The sequence below is a fragment of the Athalia rosae genome, chromosome 3, assembly GCF_917208135.1.
Source record: "Athalia rosae chromosome 3, iyAthRosa1.1, whole genome shotgun sequence".
In the NCBI taxonomy this organism is placed as follows: Eukaryota; Metazoa; Arthropoda; class Insecta; order Hymenoptera; family Athaliidae; genus Athalia; species Athalia rosae.
The window spans coordinates 11,579,175-11,597,014 of NC_064028.1; the positions used below are offsets into that span (position 1 = coordinate 11,579,175).

The 17,840-nt window shown below is 37.0% G+C and overlaps 1 protein-coding gene across 1 annotated transcript; it reads right to left on the reverse strand.

The window, feature by feature from the left end:
- Positions 1–3,539: 3,539 nt before the first annotated feature.
- LOC125500196 lies at positions 3,540–4,974 on the reverse strand. The gene is made up of 3 exons (XM_048651953.1): positions 4,695–4,974; positions 4,316–4,501; positions 3,540–4,240 (listed from the first exon to the last, which is right to left on the reverse strand). Exons 1-3 carry the CDS (start codon positions 4,972–4,974, stop codon positions 3,732–3,734), a joined length of 975 nt encoding a protein of 324 aa, XP_048507910.1. The 3' UTR covers positions 3,540–3,731.
- Positions 4,975–17,840: the final 12,866 nt, after the last annotated feature.

Genomic DNA, 17,840 nt, shown 5'->3' on the forward strand with positions numbered 1-17,840 from the left:
GTTGGTAGGGATCGTGAAACTGATGGTAATGGTACGATGAATGAAAATTACAGGTGAAGAGTGAATAGTGATCTCGACATTGACAATGATGATGAAATAAACAAAAATGACGAACACGATGAAAATCAGGCAATTACCAGAAATCGTGAGTTTGATGAAAATTGTCAAACTGAACGGAATAACGATAACGATGGAGATCTTAAAATCAACAAGAATCTAGAAATAGCCGAAAATCACGGAAACTACAAAAATTTTCGAATTGACAGAAATGATGTGAACCACAAAAATTTCAATGACAATGAAAACTGCGAATCTGACAGAAAAAGTCAAATTTGGAGGGATCGTGAAACTGACGGTGATGGTACGATGAATGAAAATGACAGGAGAAAAGACAATAATGATATATTCGGAAATGAGCGGGACCATGAGAATCGCGAGATTGTTGAATTTTCGACATCGACAAAGATGATGATATTGACAAGAATGACGAACACGAGGAAAAACAGGCAATGACCAGAAATCATGAGATTGATGTGAATCGTAAAACGAAGCAAAGTAACGATAACGATGGCGATAGAAAAATCAACGGAAATCGTGGAATAGAAGAAACTTACGGAAACTACTAGATTTGCTAAATCGACAGAAATGAAGCAGTCGTCAAGAATCACAAAAACAATAAGAACTGCGACTTTGACAGAGGGGGTGGAATTGGTGGGGATCGTGAAACTAATGGTCATGGTACGATGAATGAAAATGACAGGAGGAAAGAGAATAGTGATATAACCGGAAATGACGGGGACTATAAGAATCGCGGAATTGATGGGATCTCGATATCGACGAAGATGAAAAATTGAAACCTATGACGAACACGATGAAAATAGGCAATCACCAAAAATCGTGAGTTTGATGGAAATTGACAAACTTACCAAATTAACGATAACGATAGGGATCGCAAAATTGACGAAAATTGTGGAATGGCCGGAAATCACGGAAAATACACAAATCGTCGAATTGACAGAAATGATGCAAACGACGGAAATTACAAAAACAATGAGAACTGCGAATTCGACAGAAAAAGTTAAATTGGTAGGAATCGTGGAACTGACGGTAATAGTACGATAAATGAAAATGACAGGAAGAAAGAGAATAGTGATAAAACCGTCAATGACGGGGACCATGAGAATCGCGGAATTGATGAGATCTTGACATCGACAATGATGATGGAATTGACAAAAATGACGAACACGATGAAAATCAGGCAATTACCAGAAATCGTGAGTCCAATGAAAATTGTCAAACTAACCAAAATAACGATAACGATGGGGATCGCAAAATTGACGGAAATTGTGAAATAGCCGGAACTTACGTAAACTACACAAATCGTCAAATTGACAGAAATGATGCAAACGACGAAAATCACAGAAACAATGAGATCCGCGAATTCGACAGAAAAAGTCAAATTTGGAGGGATCGTGAAACTGACGGTGATGGTACGATGAATAAAAATGACAGGAGAAAAGACAATAATGATATATTCGGAAATGAGGGGGACCATGAGAATCGCGAGATTGTTGAATTTTCGACATCGACAAAGATGATGATATTGACAAGAATGACGAACACGAGGAAAAACAGGCAATGACCAGAAATCGTGAGATTGATGAAAATTGTCAAACTGAACAAAATAACGATAACGATGGGGATCGCAAAATTGACGAGAATTGTGGAATAGCCGGAAATCACGGAAAATACACAAATCTCCAAATTGACAGAAATGATGCAATCGACACAAATCACAAAAACAATGAGAACTCCGCAAATTTGACGGGTAAAGTGAAATTGGTAGAGATCGTAGAACTGACGGAAATGGTACAAGTAATAAAAATCACGAGATGAATGAGAGAAGTGAAAAAACCGAAAATGACGGCGACCATGAAAATCGCGAAATAGATGAATTTTCGGCATCGACAAAAATAATTAAATCGACAGGATTGACGAACACGATGAAAATCGCGCGATAACCAGGAATCGTGAGTCCGAGGAAAATTGTGAAACTCAGTAGATTCACGCTAACAATGAAGATCGCAAAATCAACGAAAATCGTAAAATAGCCGGAAATAACGAGAACCCCAAAAATCGTAAACTAGCCAGTAATCACGGGACCTTCAAAAATCGTAAAATTGACAGGAATGATGGAATCGACGAAAATTACAAGAACAATGAGATCTCTGCGAATTTGTCGGAAAGAGTGAAATTGGTAGAGATTGTCAAACTGACGGAAATGGTACGATGAATGAGAATGACAAGGAAAATAAAAATAGTAAAATGACCGGAAATTACGAAGACCACGAGAATCGCGGAATTTCTGAATTCTCGTCATCGACAAAAATCATGAAATCGACGAAAATTACAAAATCAACCAGAACTGCGTATTTGACGGGAGACGGAATCGTGGAATTGAAGAAAACGTTTAATATGATTGAAAATGACAAAAAAGATAGAAATAGTGGAAAATACGGAAATGACGGCGACCATGAAAATCGCAGAATAGATGAATTCTCGACATCGACAAAGATGTTCGAATTGACAATAATGACGAACACGATGAAAATCAGACAATGACCAAAAATCTTGAGATTGATAAAAATTGTGAAACTAAGCAGAATCACGATACCGATGGGGATCGCAAAATCAACGAAAATTTTGAAATCGCCGAAAATTACGGGAACAACAAAAATCGTAGAATATACAGAATTCAACAATTTGACGAAAATTACAAAAACATTCAGAACTGCGGAATCGATGGAAATAGTAAAATAGGTGAAGATCATGAAACTGACGGGAACGGTCAATTGAATAGAACTGACAGGAAAGATGAAAATAGGGAAATAACCGGAAATGACGGAGACCATGAAAATCGCGGATTTGATGAATTCCCCGCATCGACAAAGATGATGAAATTGACAAAAATGCTGAACACGATGACAATCAGGCAATTACCAGAAATCTTGAGATTAATGAAAATTGTGTAACTAAGCAAAATCACGATAACGATGGGGTTCGCAAAATCAACGGAAGTAGATAGGGTCGGGTACGGGGCGTCACAACAAACCCCCTTCCTTACCCCTTATGGCGCCATTCCCTTGCCTGGGGTTAAGGGCGTCTACCCTCACCTCTCCGCCGGGGTCTTTTTTGGGCATCTTTCCCTCCGTCGGGTCTTTTGCGGGCGTTTTTTCCTCTTTTTCCCTTTCTGGGGCCTCCTTGTGGGGTTGGTGACGTCATGCTGGCTTTTTTTTTGGGGGCATGGGATAGCGGTATTCGCCCCGTTTTATTGTTGACAGAGGGTGGGTGTTTGCGTTGATTATTTGGGTAACGAGTTGCGTACCTGCTTGAACAGGTGACTGAGTCCGTTGCAAAGTATATCGGTATGTCGTAAGGGGGAGGAGGAGGAGGAGGAAGGGAACAAGTAGTGAAACTCTGGGTCGACACATGTTTTCGAAAACTCACGATTGATATTTTATTCTACCTCGTGAGTTTTGTTAGAAATGAGTACAATACTTTTTGTGATTATATGTCAAGCTTACGTTCTGTCGGTAAAAGTAATGTTTAATTTTTCTAATGGCATTGTAAGAAATAAGTACACTAGTTTTGGTGATTATGAATCCAAAGCTCACGTTCTAATGGTAAATGAAAAAAAGTTAAGAATTTGTACAACATGAGGAGACTAGAAACTATCGTCTGTCGTCCTTTGACAGTTTTTTGGCTTCGCAGCACTGAATGCAATGTGGTGTTCGCACTCGAGATTTATTGTTACAGTGATCGGTGGAGGTCAGTCCTTCATAAAATTCAGCCACGATGCGGTCGTTGTTTTCGTGGTCATTATCGAATATATCCACAAACTGCGCAAGAGTAAAACCAATAGCCATCAAATGCACAAACATAATACAGTATTGTCCACATACGTCCGAAGAAAGACTCTGAAGTTGTTCGACGTTCCAGTGGAGTCTTCTGCAGTTACGTCGCAGTGTTCGTCTGTGATGTGGTATAAGCGGTGGTATTCCGAAACTGTCGAAGTAGAGTCCATGACCGGTGGGACTGACGTAGAACGCCACCCAGTGGCTACCCCCTCTCGTGTGATCATCGGTGTTTGCAACGATGATTGTTGGTGCTGTCCAAACAAGAGGGATTTGATCCGCGGCAGAAACCTCGCGAGTTTCGCTTTGAAGCGCCGGCAGTGCATCTAGAATTTGAATGGTGTTCATCTTCGGTATCGGAGACGATCGTACTACCGGATGTGTCTACTACTGTGGCGTACCTAGGTTCTCCGTCGACTGATACAAGGGTAGAACTGCTGGGTGCTCTGTCGTCCACTGGGGATTCGGGTGAATTTGATGCGTGAGACTGATGCTCGGATACCATTGGCAAGGGAGAGTCTCTGGTGAAAGACCGTGATGTCTTATTATTTTGCGGGTACGCTTTGTCACAGTCTCCGGTGATACGCCTCGAATTCATCCGAATCTTCAATCTGATCACGTTGTTCAGAGCACACGCATAGACTTCCTCTTTTTCTGCGCCGTGAAAGAAGCAATATTCTTTGCTCCAATTTCATTCAGCGAACACGGGGCAGTCGACGTCTTCCAAGTTCATGATTTCCCGCGAAGTGATGTCCTGTAGATATTTGGCTTTTTCCCAACCGCGTGTGATGAAACGATGGGCATTGCGTGTGATTTCTCGTGAATTGGTAGCAAGTTGATGCAGCGTTATGTCTCCTACGAACCAATCGATCCCGTGATGATAACAGGTCACGTAATTGTTGACGGCACGCTCCTTCCCCGATAGATCGGTGAACGGGTATGGCGGTTGTACGAGCCAGTGCGAAGAAAACGGATGCTCGAGTGCTACGGATGCCACTTCTTTCGGCAAGAAACGTCCGTGAACATCCCTGAAGCCTTGGATATCTACAATAAAATCCATCGCTGATGAAGATGTTGCCGAGACGGTAGGAAGCACTTGACGAGTACAATGAAAACGATGGAAATCGCAAAAATAACGGAAATAGTCAAATTGACAACAATCATAAAAATGATGGGAATCCTGAAATCGACGATAATCGTGAAATTGATCGGAATCGTAGAATCGACGATCATAGTGGAATTAACGAAGATCATCAACTCGATCAAGATTTCGAAATCGACAAAAATAGCAAAATCAATGAAAACTTCGAGATTGACGGAAATGACGAAAACGATGGAGATTCCGGAATTGACAAAAGTAGTGAAATTCGAAAAACTCGTAAAATTGAAAAAAATTCGAAGATTGTTGGAATCCGCGAAATAGAAGAAAATGGTAAAATTGACGGAAATGACAGAATTGAAGAAAATGACAAAAACAATAGAGATCGCGAAATTCGCAAAATCGTAGAGTTGATCGGAGTCGTGAAATTGACTGAAATAGTGGGATAAACGAAGATCGTCGACTCAATGAAGATTTCGAAATCGCCGGAAATCGCGAAATTGATGTAAACTTCAAAATTGCCAAAAATGACGAAAATCATCAAAGGTCCGAAATCAACGAAAATAGTGAAATTCGTACAACCCGTGAAATCGACAAAAATTGAAAGATCGATAGATATCGCGCAATCGAGGAAAATGGTGGAATCAACGAAAATGACGAAAGCGATGAAAATCGCGAAATCAACGGTACAAGCGGAATTCATACAACTCTTAAAATTGACGGAAATTCAAAGATTGATTGGATCCGCAGAATTACCAAAAATAAAGGAATTGACGGCAATGATAGGATTTACGAAGATGACAAGAACGATGAGATTCGGAAAATCAACTGTAGTCAAAAATTTGACAAAAACTATGAAAACGATGGAAATCGCAAAGATAACAAGAAAGGTCAAATCGACAGAAATCACAAAAATGATGAAAATCCTGAAATCGACGATAATCATGGAATTAATCAGAATCGTAAAATCGAAGAGAATAATGAAATAAACATTGATCGCCAACTCGATTAAGAGTTCGAAATCGACAAAAATAGCACAATTGATGAAAACTTCGAGATCGACGAAAATGACGAAAACCATCAAGGGTCTGAAATCAACGGAAATAGTAAAATTCATACAACTCGTAAAATCGACAAAAATTTAAAGATCGATGGATATCGCGCAATCGAGGAAAATGGTTGAATCAACGAAAATGACGGAAACGATAAAAATTGCGAAATCAACGTAAGAAGTGGAATTCATCAAACTCGCGAAATTGAAGAAAATTCAGAGAATAATGGAATCCGCAAAATTAACGAAAATAGTGGAATTAGTGGAAATGATAGTAGACGCGGATGACGATGTCGATGAAAATTGGAAGATTAACAAAAGTTGTTCTATCAATAAAGCGATATGAAAGATGGAACTCGTGAATTTGACGAAAATCACAAATATGATAAAAATCGCAAAATTGACGATAATCGTGAAATTGATCAGAATCGTGAAATCGACGAAAATCGTAGAAATAACGAAGATCGTCAACAATTAGGATTTCGGAATTGACAACAATGACAGAATTGATGGAAACTTGAAGATTGACGGTAATAACAAAAACGATAAAGATTCCGGAATTGACGGAAAAAGATGAATCTATAACACTCGTTTATTCGACGAAAATTCAAAGATTGATTGAATCCGCGGTATCAACGAAAATAGTGTAATCAACGAAAATGGTAGGGTTGACACAGATGACAAAAACGATAAGATTGAGAAAATTGACTAGTTTCGAAAATTTAACAAGTACAATGAAAACGATGGAAATCGCATCGAGACGTCAATCAAGAAAATTTCGTCATTGCATCAGGAGTCCTGTACTATTCACTTTTTTTGTTCGTTTCGCGATTTTCATCGTCTTCCTCATTTTCGTTTAACAAGAAGTTTTTATCATTCTTCTCGATTCCGCGATTTTCATCGATCTTCCAATGCTCGTTGATTTTACGAGTTATATGAATTCCACCATCTTCGTTGATTTTTCGGATTCCGTCGATCTTTGAATTTTCATCGATTTTACGAGTTGTATGAATTTCACTATTGAGTCATTTCCATCAATCTCGAAGTTTTCATCGATTTTGCCATTTTTGTCGATTTCGAAATCTTGATCGAGTTGATGATCTTCGTTGATTCCATCATTTGCTCCGATTTGACGATTTTGATCGATTCTACGATCATCGTCGATTTGAAGATTTTCCTCATTTTTGTCATTTTTGTCAATTTGACTGTTCTCGTTATCTTTGCGATCTTCGTTTATTTTACCATTTTTCTCGATTCCGCGATTTTCATCGATCTTCCAATGCTCGTCGATTTTACGAGTTATATGAATTTCACCATCTTCGTTGATTTTTCGGATTCTGTCGATCTGCAAATTTTCATCGATTTTACGAGTTGTATGAATTTCACTATTTAGTCGATTCCATCAATCTCGAAGTTTTCATCGATTTTGCCATTTTTGTCGATTTCGAAATCTTGATCGAGTTGATGATCTTCGTTCATCCTATTCTTTGCTTTAATTCGACGATTTTGATCGATGCTACGATTATCGTCGATTTGAAGATTTTCCTCATTTTTGCCATTTTTGTCAATTTGACCGTTTTCGTTATCTTTGCGATCTTCATCGTTCCCATTTTTTCCGTCAAGTCTTCAACTCTAGTCGATTTCTTGATTCTCATCGTTTCCGTCATCTCCATCACTCCTATCATTTCCGTCAATTCCACTATTTTCGTTGATTTCGCGGATTTCATCCATTTTTGAATTTTCGTCGATTTACGAGTCGTATAAATTCCACTATTTTTGTTGATTTCAGAATCTTCATCGTTTGAGTCATTTCCGTCAATTCGACCATTTTTGTTATCTCTGTAATCAACATCGTTTCCGTCGTTTTTATCGAATCTTCAGTTGAGTCGGATTCTTGATTCTCATCGTTTCCGTCATTTTCGTCAATCTTTAGATTTCATTGATTTTGCCATTTATGTCAATTTCGGAATTTCGATTCAGTCGAAGATCTTCGCTCATTCTACTGTTTTCGTTAATCTCAAGACTCCAATCAGTCCTACGATTTTCGTGAATTCCGCGGTTTTTATCGTTTCGGTCATTTTCGTCAATTTAACCATTTCCGTTATCCTTGCGATTTTCATCGTTTCTATCGTTTTCGTCGAATCTTTGAAGCCAGTATGTTCTCCCGAATCTCCTCGTTTTCGTCATTTCCATCAATCCTATCATTTTCGTCAATTTTACTATTCTTGTTGATTTTGCGGATTCCATCCATTCTTAAATTTTCGTCGATTTTACGAGTTTCGTGAATGCTACTATTGTCGATGACTTTAAAATTTTCATCGTTATTGTCATCTTCGTTGACGTAACTATTTTCCTTAATTCCGCGATTTTCATCGATCTCCCAATTTTCATCGATTTACGAGTTGTATAGATCCCACTTTTTTTTTTCATTTCGAAAACTTTATTTTTGTCGTCATTTTCGTCAATTTTCAAGATTTCATCAATTTTGCCATCTCTGTCGATTTCGGAATCTTGAATGAGTTGTCAATTCCAGTTTATTTCACTATTGCTGTCAAATTCACGATTCTAATCAATTACACGATTATCGTGAATTTCGCGGTTTTCATCGTTTTGGTCATTTTCGTCGATTTGACCATTTTCGTTATTTTCGCGATTTTCATCGTTTCCATCGTCCTTGTCGAATCTTCAACTCTAGTCGATCTCCCAAATCTTATTGTTCTAATCGTCGGCGTTCACCCTACCATTTTCGTTAATTCCACCGGATTCCATCAATCTCTGAATTCCTGTCAATTTTACGTGTTTTTTGAATTTCACTATTTCTGTTTATCTCGCGATTTTTATCGCGTTCGTCATTTTCGTTCATTTCACTATTTTCTTTGAATCCGCGATTCTTATCGATCTTCTTATGCTCGTCGATTCCACGATTTGTATGAATTCCACTATTTTTGTTGATTTCAGAATCTTCATCGTTTGAGTCATTTCCGTCAATTCGACCATTTTTGTTATCTCTGTAATCAACATCGTTTCCGTCGTTTTTATCGAATCTTCAGTTGAGTCGGATTCTTGATTCTCATCGTTTCCGTCATTTTCGTCAATCTTTAGATTTCATTGATTTTGCCATTTATGTCAATTTCGGAATTTCGATTCAGTCGAAGATCTTCGCTCATTCTACTGTTTTCGTTAATCTCAAGACTCCAATCAGTCCTACGATTTTCGTGAATTCCGCGGTTTTTATCGTTTCGGTCATTTTCGTCAATTTAACCATTTCCGTTATCCTTGCGATTTTCATCGTTTCTATCGTTTTCGTCGAATCTTTGAATCCAGTATGTTCTCCCGAATCTCCTCGTTTTCGTCATTTCCATCAATCCTATCATTTTCGTCAATTTTACTATTCTTGTTGATTTTGCGGATTCCATCCATTTTCAAATTTTCGTCGATTTTACGAGTTTCGTGAATGCTACTATTGTCGATGACTTTGCAATTTTCATCGTTATTGTCATCTTCGTTGACGTAACTATTTTCCTTAATTCCGCGATTTTCATCGATCTCCCAATTTTCATCGATTTAAGAGTTGTATAGATCCCACTTTTTTTTTTCATTTCGAAAACTTTATTTTTGTCGTAATTTTCGTCAATTCTCAAGATTTCATCAATTTTGCCATCTCTGTCGATTTCGGAATCTTGAATGAGTTGTCAATTCCAGTTTATTTCACTATTGCTGTCAAATTCATGATTCTAATCAATTACACGATTATCGTGAATTTCGCGGTTTTCATCGTTTTGGTCATTTTCGTCGATTTGACCATTTTCGTTATTTCCGCGATTTTCATCGTTTCCATCGTCCTTGTCGAATCTTCAACTGAAGTCCATCTTCCAAATCTCATCGTTTCTGTCATCGGCGTAAACCCTACCATTTCCGTTAATTTCACCGGATTCCATCAATCTCTGAATTCCTGTCAATTTTACGTGTTTTTTGAATTTCACTATTTCTGTTTATCTCGCGATTTTTATCGCGTTCGTCATTTTCGTTCATTTCACTATTTTCTTTGAATCCGCGATTCTTATCGATCTTCTTATGCTCGTCGATTCCACGATTTGTATGAATTCCACTATTTTTGTTGATTTCAGAATCTTCATCGTTTGAGTCATTTCCGTCAATTCGACCATTTTTGTTATCTCTGTAATCAACATCGTTTCCGTCGTTTTTATCGAATCTTCAGTTGAGTCGGATTCTTGATTCTCATCGTTTCCGTCATTTTCGTCAATCTTTAGATTTCATTGATTTTGCCATTTATGTCAATTTCGGAATTTCGATTCAGTCGAAGATCTTCGCTCATTCTACTGTTTTCGTTAATCTCAAGACTTCAATCAATCCTACGATTTTCTTGAATTCCGCGGTTTTTATCGTTTCGCTCATTTTCGTCAATTGACCCATTTCCGTTATCCTTGCGATTTTCATCGTTTCTATCGTTTTCGTCAAATCTTCGAATCTAGTATGTTCTCCCGAATCTCCTCGGTTTCGTCATTCCCATCAATCCTATCATTTTCGTCAATTTCACTATTCTTGTTGATTTTGCGGATTCCATCTATTTTCAAATTTTCGTCGATTTTTCGAGTTTTATAGATTTTACTTCTGCCGATGACTTTGTAATTTTCTTCGTTTTTGTCATTTTCGTTGATGTAACCCTTCTTGTCGATCCTGCGATTTTCATCGATCTTTCAATTTTCATCGATCTACAAGTGTCATGAATTCCACTATTTTTGTTGATTTCAGAGTCTCCATCGTTTCCGTCATTTCCGTCAATTTTGAAGTTTTTCTCGATTATACCATCTTTTTTAATTTCGATATCTTGATTCAATTGACGATCTTTGTGAACATTACTATTTCCGTTGATTTTACGATTCTTCATCATTCTACGATTATCGTCGATTTTTAAATTTCCATCATTCTTGTGATTTTTGTCAATTTGACAATTTTCGTTATCTCAGCGATTTCCATCATTAGCATCGTTCTTGTCAAATCTTCAACTTGATTCAATCTTCCAAATCTCATCGTTGTAATCATCTCCGTCAATCCTGTCATTTCCGTCAATTTCACTATTTTCGTCGATCTCGCGGATTTCATCCATCTTTGAATTTTCGTCGATTTACGAGTCGTATAAATTCCACTATTTTCGTTAATTTCGGAATCTTCATTTCCGTCGTCATTTTCGTCAATCCGCAAGATTTCATCAATTTTGCCATTTCTGTCGATTTCGCAATCTTGATTGGGTTGTCAATTCCAGTTTATTTCACGATTGCTGTCAAATTCACGATTCTGATGAATTACACGATTATCGTGAATTTCGCGGTTTTCATCGTTTTGGTCATTTTCGTCGATTTGACCGTTTTCGTTATTTCCGCGATTTTCATCGTTTCCATCGTCCTCGTCGAATCTTCAACTGAAGTCGATCTTCCAAATCTCATCGTTTCTGTCATCGGCGTAAACCCTACCATTTCCGTTAATTTCACCGGATTCCATCAATCTCTGAATTCCCGTCGATTTCACGAGTTTTTTGAATTTCACTTTTTCTGTTCATCTCGCGATTTTTATCGAGTTCGTCATTTTCGTTCATTTTACTATTTTCTTTGAATCCGCGATTCTTATCGATCTTCTTATGCTCGTCGATTTCACGATTTGTATGAATTCCACTATTTTTGTTGATTTCAGAATCTTCATCGTTTGAGTCATTTCCGTCAATTCGACCATTTTTGTTATCTCTGTAATCAACATTGTTTCCGTCGTTTTTATCGAATCTTCAGTTGAGTCGGATTCTTGATTCTCATCGTTTCCGTCATTTTCGTCAATCTTTAGATTTCATTGATTTTGCCATTTATGTCAATTTCGGAATTTCGATTCAGTCGAAGATCTTCGCTCATTCTACTGTTTTCGTTAATCTCAAGACTCCAATCAGTCCTACGATTTTCGTGAATTCCGCGGTTTTTATCGTTTCGGTCATTTTCGTCAATTTAACCATTTCCGTTATCCTTGCGATTTTCATCGTTTCTATCGTTTTCGTCGAATCTTTGAATCCAGTATGTTCTCCCGAATCTCCTCGTTTTCGTCATTTCCATCAATCCTATCATTTTCGTCAATTTTACTATTCTTGTTGATTTTGCGGATTCCATCCATTTTCAAATTTTCGTCGATTTTACGAGTTTCGTGAATGCTACTATTGTCGATGACTTTGCAATTTTCATCGTTATTGTCATCTTCGTTGACGTAACTATTTTCCTTAATTCCGCGATTTTCATCGATCTCCCAATTTTCATCGATTTACGAGTTGTATAGATCCCACTTTTTTTTTTCATTTCGAAAACTTTATTTTTGTCGTAATTTTCGTCAATTCTCAAGATTTCATCAATTTTGCCATCTCTGTCGATTTCGGAATCTTGAATGAGTTGTCAATTCCAGTTTATTTCACTATTGCTGTCAAATTCATGATTCTAATCAATTACACGATTATCGTGAATTTCGCGGTTTTCATCGTTTTGGTCATTTTCGTCGATTTGACCATTTTCGTTATTTCCGCGATTTTCATCGTTTCCATCGTCCTTGTCGAATCTTCAACTGAAGTCCATCTTCCAAATCTCATCGTTTCTGTCATCGGCGTAAACCCTACCATTTCCGTTAATTTCACCGGATTCCATCAATCTCTGAATTCCCGTCGATTTCACGAGTTTTTTGAATTTCACTTTTTCTGTTCATCTCGCGATTTTTATCGAGTTCGTCATTTTCGTTCATTTTACTATTTTCTTTGAATTCGCGATTCTCATCGATCTTCTTATGCTCGTCGATTTCACGATTTGTATGAATTCCACTATTTTTGTTGATTTCAGAATCTTTATCGTTTGAGTCATTTCTGTCAATTCGACCATTTTTGTTATCTCTGTAATCAACATCGTTTCCGTCGTTTTTATCGAATCTTTAGTTGAGTCGGATTTTTGATTCTCATCGTTTTCGTCAATTTCGTCAATCTTCAGATTTCATTGATTTTGCCATTTATGTCAATTTCGGAATTTTGATTCAGTCGAAGATTTTCGCTTATTCTACTGTTTTTGTTCATCTCAAGACTCCAATCAATCCTTTCGATTTTCGTGAATTCCGCGGTTTTTATCGTTTCGGTCATTTTCGTCAATTTAACCATTTCCGTTATCCTTGCGATTTTCATCGTTTCTATCGTTCTCGTCGAATCTTCGAATCTAGTATGTTCTTCCGAATCTCCTCGTTTGCGTCATTTTCATCAATCCTATCATTCTCGTCAATTTTACTATTCTTGTTGATTTTGCGGATTCCATCCATTTTCGAATTTTCGTCGATTTTTCGAGTTTTATAGATTTTACTTCTGCCGATGACTTTGTAATTTTCTTCGTTTTTGTCATTTTCGTTGATGTAACCCTTCTTGTCGATCCTGCGATTTTCATCGATCTTTCAATTTTCATCGATCTACAAGTGTCATAAATTTCACTGTTTTTGTTGATTTCAGAGTCTCCATCGTTTCCGTCATTTCCGTCAATTTTGAAGTTTTTCTCGATTATACCATCTTCTTCAATTTCGATATTTTGATTCAATTGACGATCTTTGTTAACATCACTATTTTCGTTGATTTTACGATTCTTCATCATTCTACGATTATCGTCGATTTTTAAATTCCCATCATTCTTGTGATTTTTGTCAATTTGACAATTTTCGTTATCTCAGCGATTTCCATCGTAAGCATCGTTCTTGTCAAATCTTCAACTTGATTCAATCTCCCAAATCTCATCGTCGTAATTATCTCTGTCAATCCTGTCATTTCCGTCAATTCCACTATTTTCGTTGATTTTGCGCAGTCCATCCATTTTCGAATTTTTCCAAATCCACGAGTTTTTCGAATTCCACTGTTGACGATCATTTTGCAAATCACATCATTTCTGTAATTATTGTTGATGTAACCATTCTTCCCGATTTCGCGATTTTGATTGATCTTTCAATTTTTATCGATTTCCGAGTTGTATGAATTTCACTATTCCTGTTAATTTGGCGGATTTTATCGATCTTCCAATTCCTATGGATTATGCAAGTCGTATGAATTCTACTATTTTCGTTAATCCTCTCATCCTCATCGTTCTCGTCGTTTTCGTCAATCTTGATTGAGTTGTCAATTTCAGTTTATTTCACTATTGCTGTCAAATTCACGATTCTGATCAATCACACGATTATCGTGAATTTCGCGGTTTTCATCGTTTTGGTCATTTTCGTCGATTTGACCATTTTCGTTATTTTCGCGATTTTCATCGTTTCCATCGTCCTTGTCGAATCTTCAACTCTAGTCGATCTTCCAAATCTCATCGTTTCTGTCATCGGCGTAAACCCTACCATTTCCGTTAATTTCACCGGATTCCATCAATCTCTGAATTCCCGTCGATTTCACGAGTTTTTTGAATTTCACTTTTTCTGTTCATCTCGCGATTTTTATCGAGTTCGTCATTTCCGTTCATTTTACTATTTTCTTTGAATCCGCGATTCTTATCGATCTTTTTATGCTCGTCGATTCTACGATTTGTATGAATTCCACTATTTTTGTTGATTCCAGAATCTTTATCGTTTGAGTCATTTCCGTCAATTCGACCATTTTTGTTATCTCTGTAATCAACATCGTTCTCGTCGTTCTTATCGAATCTTCAGTTGAGTCGGATTCTTGATTCTCATCGTTTCCGTCATTTTCGTCAATCTTTAGATTTCATTGATTTTGCCATTTATGTCAATTTCGGAATTTTGATTCCGTCGAAGATCTTCGCTCATTCTACTGTTTTCGTTAATCTCAAGACTCCAATCAGTCCTACGATTTTCGTGAATTCCGCGGTTTTTATCGTTTCGGTCATTTTCGTCAATTCAACCATTTCCGTTATCCTTGCGATTTTCATCGGTTCTATCGTTTTCGTCGAATCTTCGAATCTAGTATGTTCTCTCGAATCTCCTCGTTTTCGTTATTCCCATCAATCCTATCATTTTTGTCGATTTTACTATTCTTGTTGATTCTGCGGATTCCATCCATTTTCAAATTTTCGTTGATTTTTCGAGTTTTATAGATTTTACTTCTGCCGATGACTTTGTAATTTTCTTCGTTTTTGTCATTTTCGTTGATGTAACCCTTCTTGTCGATCCTGCGATTTTCATCGATCTACAAGTGTCATAAATTCCACTATTTTTGTTGATTTCAGAGTCTCCATCGTTTCCGTCATTTTCGTCAATTTTGAAGTTTTTATCGATTATACCATCTTTTTCAATTTCGATATTTTGATTCAATTGACGATCTTTGTTAACATCACTATTTTCGTTGATTTTACGATTCTTCATCATTCTACGATTATCGTCGATTTCTAAATTCCCATCATTCTTGTGATTTTTGTCAATTTGACAATTTTCGTTATCTCAGCGATTTCCATCATTAGCATCGTTCTTGTCAAATCTTCAACTTGATTCAATCTTCCAAATCTCATCGTCGTAATTATCTCTGTCAATCCTGTCATTTCCGTCAATTCCACTATTTTCGTTGATTTTGCGCAGTCCATCCATTTTCGAATTTTTCCAAATCCACGAGTTTTTCGAATTCCACTGTTGACGATCATTTTGCAAATCACATCGTTTCTGTAATTATTGTTGATGTAACCATTTTCCCCGATTTCGCGATTTTGATTGATCTTTCAATTTTTATCGATTTCCGAGTTGTATGAATTCCACTATTCTCGTTAATTTGGCGGATTTCATCAATCTCCCAATTTCTATCGATTATGCAAGTCGTATGAATTCTACTATTTTCGTTAATCCTCTCATCCTCATCGTTCTCGTCGTTTTCGTCAATCTTGAAGTTTCCATCCATTCTGCCATTTTTGTCAATTTCGAAATGTTGATCGAGTTAACGATCTTTGTTTATATTATTGTTTTCGTGAACTCAACGTATCTGATCAATTTCACGATTATCGTAAATTTTGGGATATCCATCATTTTTGTGATTTTTGTCAATTCGACCATTTTTGTTATTTTCGCGATTTTACTCGTTTTCATCGTTCTTGTCGAACTTCTGACTCTCGTCGATTCCTCGAATCTTATCGTTTTCGTCATCTGCGTTAACCCTTTCATTTCCGTCAATTTCACTATTTTCGCTTATTTGGCGAATTCCATCAATCTGTGAATTTCCGTCAATTTCACGAGTTTTATGAATTCTACTATTTTCGATAATTTTGCAATCTTCATCGTTTCCGTCAGTTCCATTGAATAACTGATTCCTGTTGAATTCTCGATTCTCATTAATCTCTCAACTTTTTTACAAGTTGTATGAATTTCACTGATTTAGTTAATTTCCGGAATCTTCATCGTGTCGGTCATCTTCGTCAATTTGACGATTTCCGTTATTCTTTTGATTCCTATCGTTTTTGTCGATTTTTGGAGCGAGGACTATTTTTCTCGTTAACTTTGTCAATTCCATCATTTTCGTCAATTTCATTATTTTCGTTGATTTTGCGGATTTCATTCATCTTCCGAATTCCGTCAATTCCGGGAGTTTCAAAGACTTCACTTTCTCCGTTAATTTCGCGATTTCAATCGATCCCGTCATTTCCGTTGACCGCGGAGTTTCCATCAATTTAGCCATCTTCGTCAATTCCGGAATTTTGATTCAGTTGACGATCTTTGTCAATTTTACTATTTTTAACGATTCCGCGACCCTGATCAATTTCACGAATCTCGTGAATTCCGCGGTTTTCATCGTTTCGGTCATTCTTGTCAATTTGACCATCTTCGTTATCTTTGCGATTTACATCGTTTCCATCGTTTTTGTCGAATTTCCAATCAAGTCGGATTTTCGATTCTCATTGTTTTCGTCATCTTTATCAATCCCACCATTTTCGTCAATTTTACTATTTTCGTTGATTTTAGGCATTCCGTCCATCTTTGAACTTCCGTCGATTTCACGAGTTCTGTGAATTCGACTTTTTTTGACGATTCTACGAGTTTTATGAGTTTCACTTTTTCCGTTCATTTCGCGATTTTTATCGTCTTAGTCATGACTGTTCATTCTACCATTTCATTTAATTCCGCGATTCCCATTGATCTTCTGATGCATGTCGATTTCACGAGTTGTATGAATTCCACTATTTTCGTTAATCATGCGGATTCCATTATTCTCTGGATTTCCGTCAATTTCACGAGTTTAATGGATTCCACTTCATCCGTTGATCTCGCAATTTTTATCGCTTCTGTCATTTGTGTAGATTTAACCATTCCTCTCGATTGCGCGATGTCCATCGATCTCCTAATTTTTGTCGATTTCACGAGTTGTATGAATTCACTATTTTCGTTGATTTCGAAATCTTGATGGTTTTCAACATTTCCGTCAATCTTTGAGTTTCCATCAATTTTTTCATCTTTGTCAATTCCGGAATTCTAATTGAGTTGACGATCTTCGTTATTCCTACGATTTTTGTCGATTCCACGATTCTGATCAATTTTGCGATTCCTATCATTCTTGTGATTTTCGTCAAATTCACGAGTTTCATTGTTTATATCGCTTTATTGATACGACAACTTCTGTTAATCTCCCAATGTTTATCGACATCGTCATTTGCGTCAATCCTTTTATTTCCACTAATTCCACTACTTTCGTAATTTATGCGGATTCCATTATTCTCTGGATTTCCGTCAATTTCACGAGTTGAATGAATCCCACTTCTTTCGTTGATTTTGCAATTTTCATCGT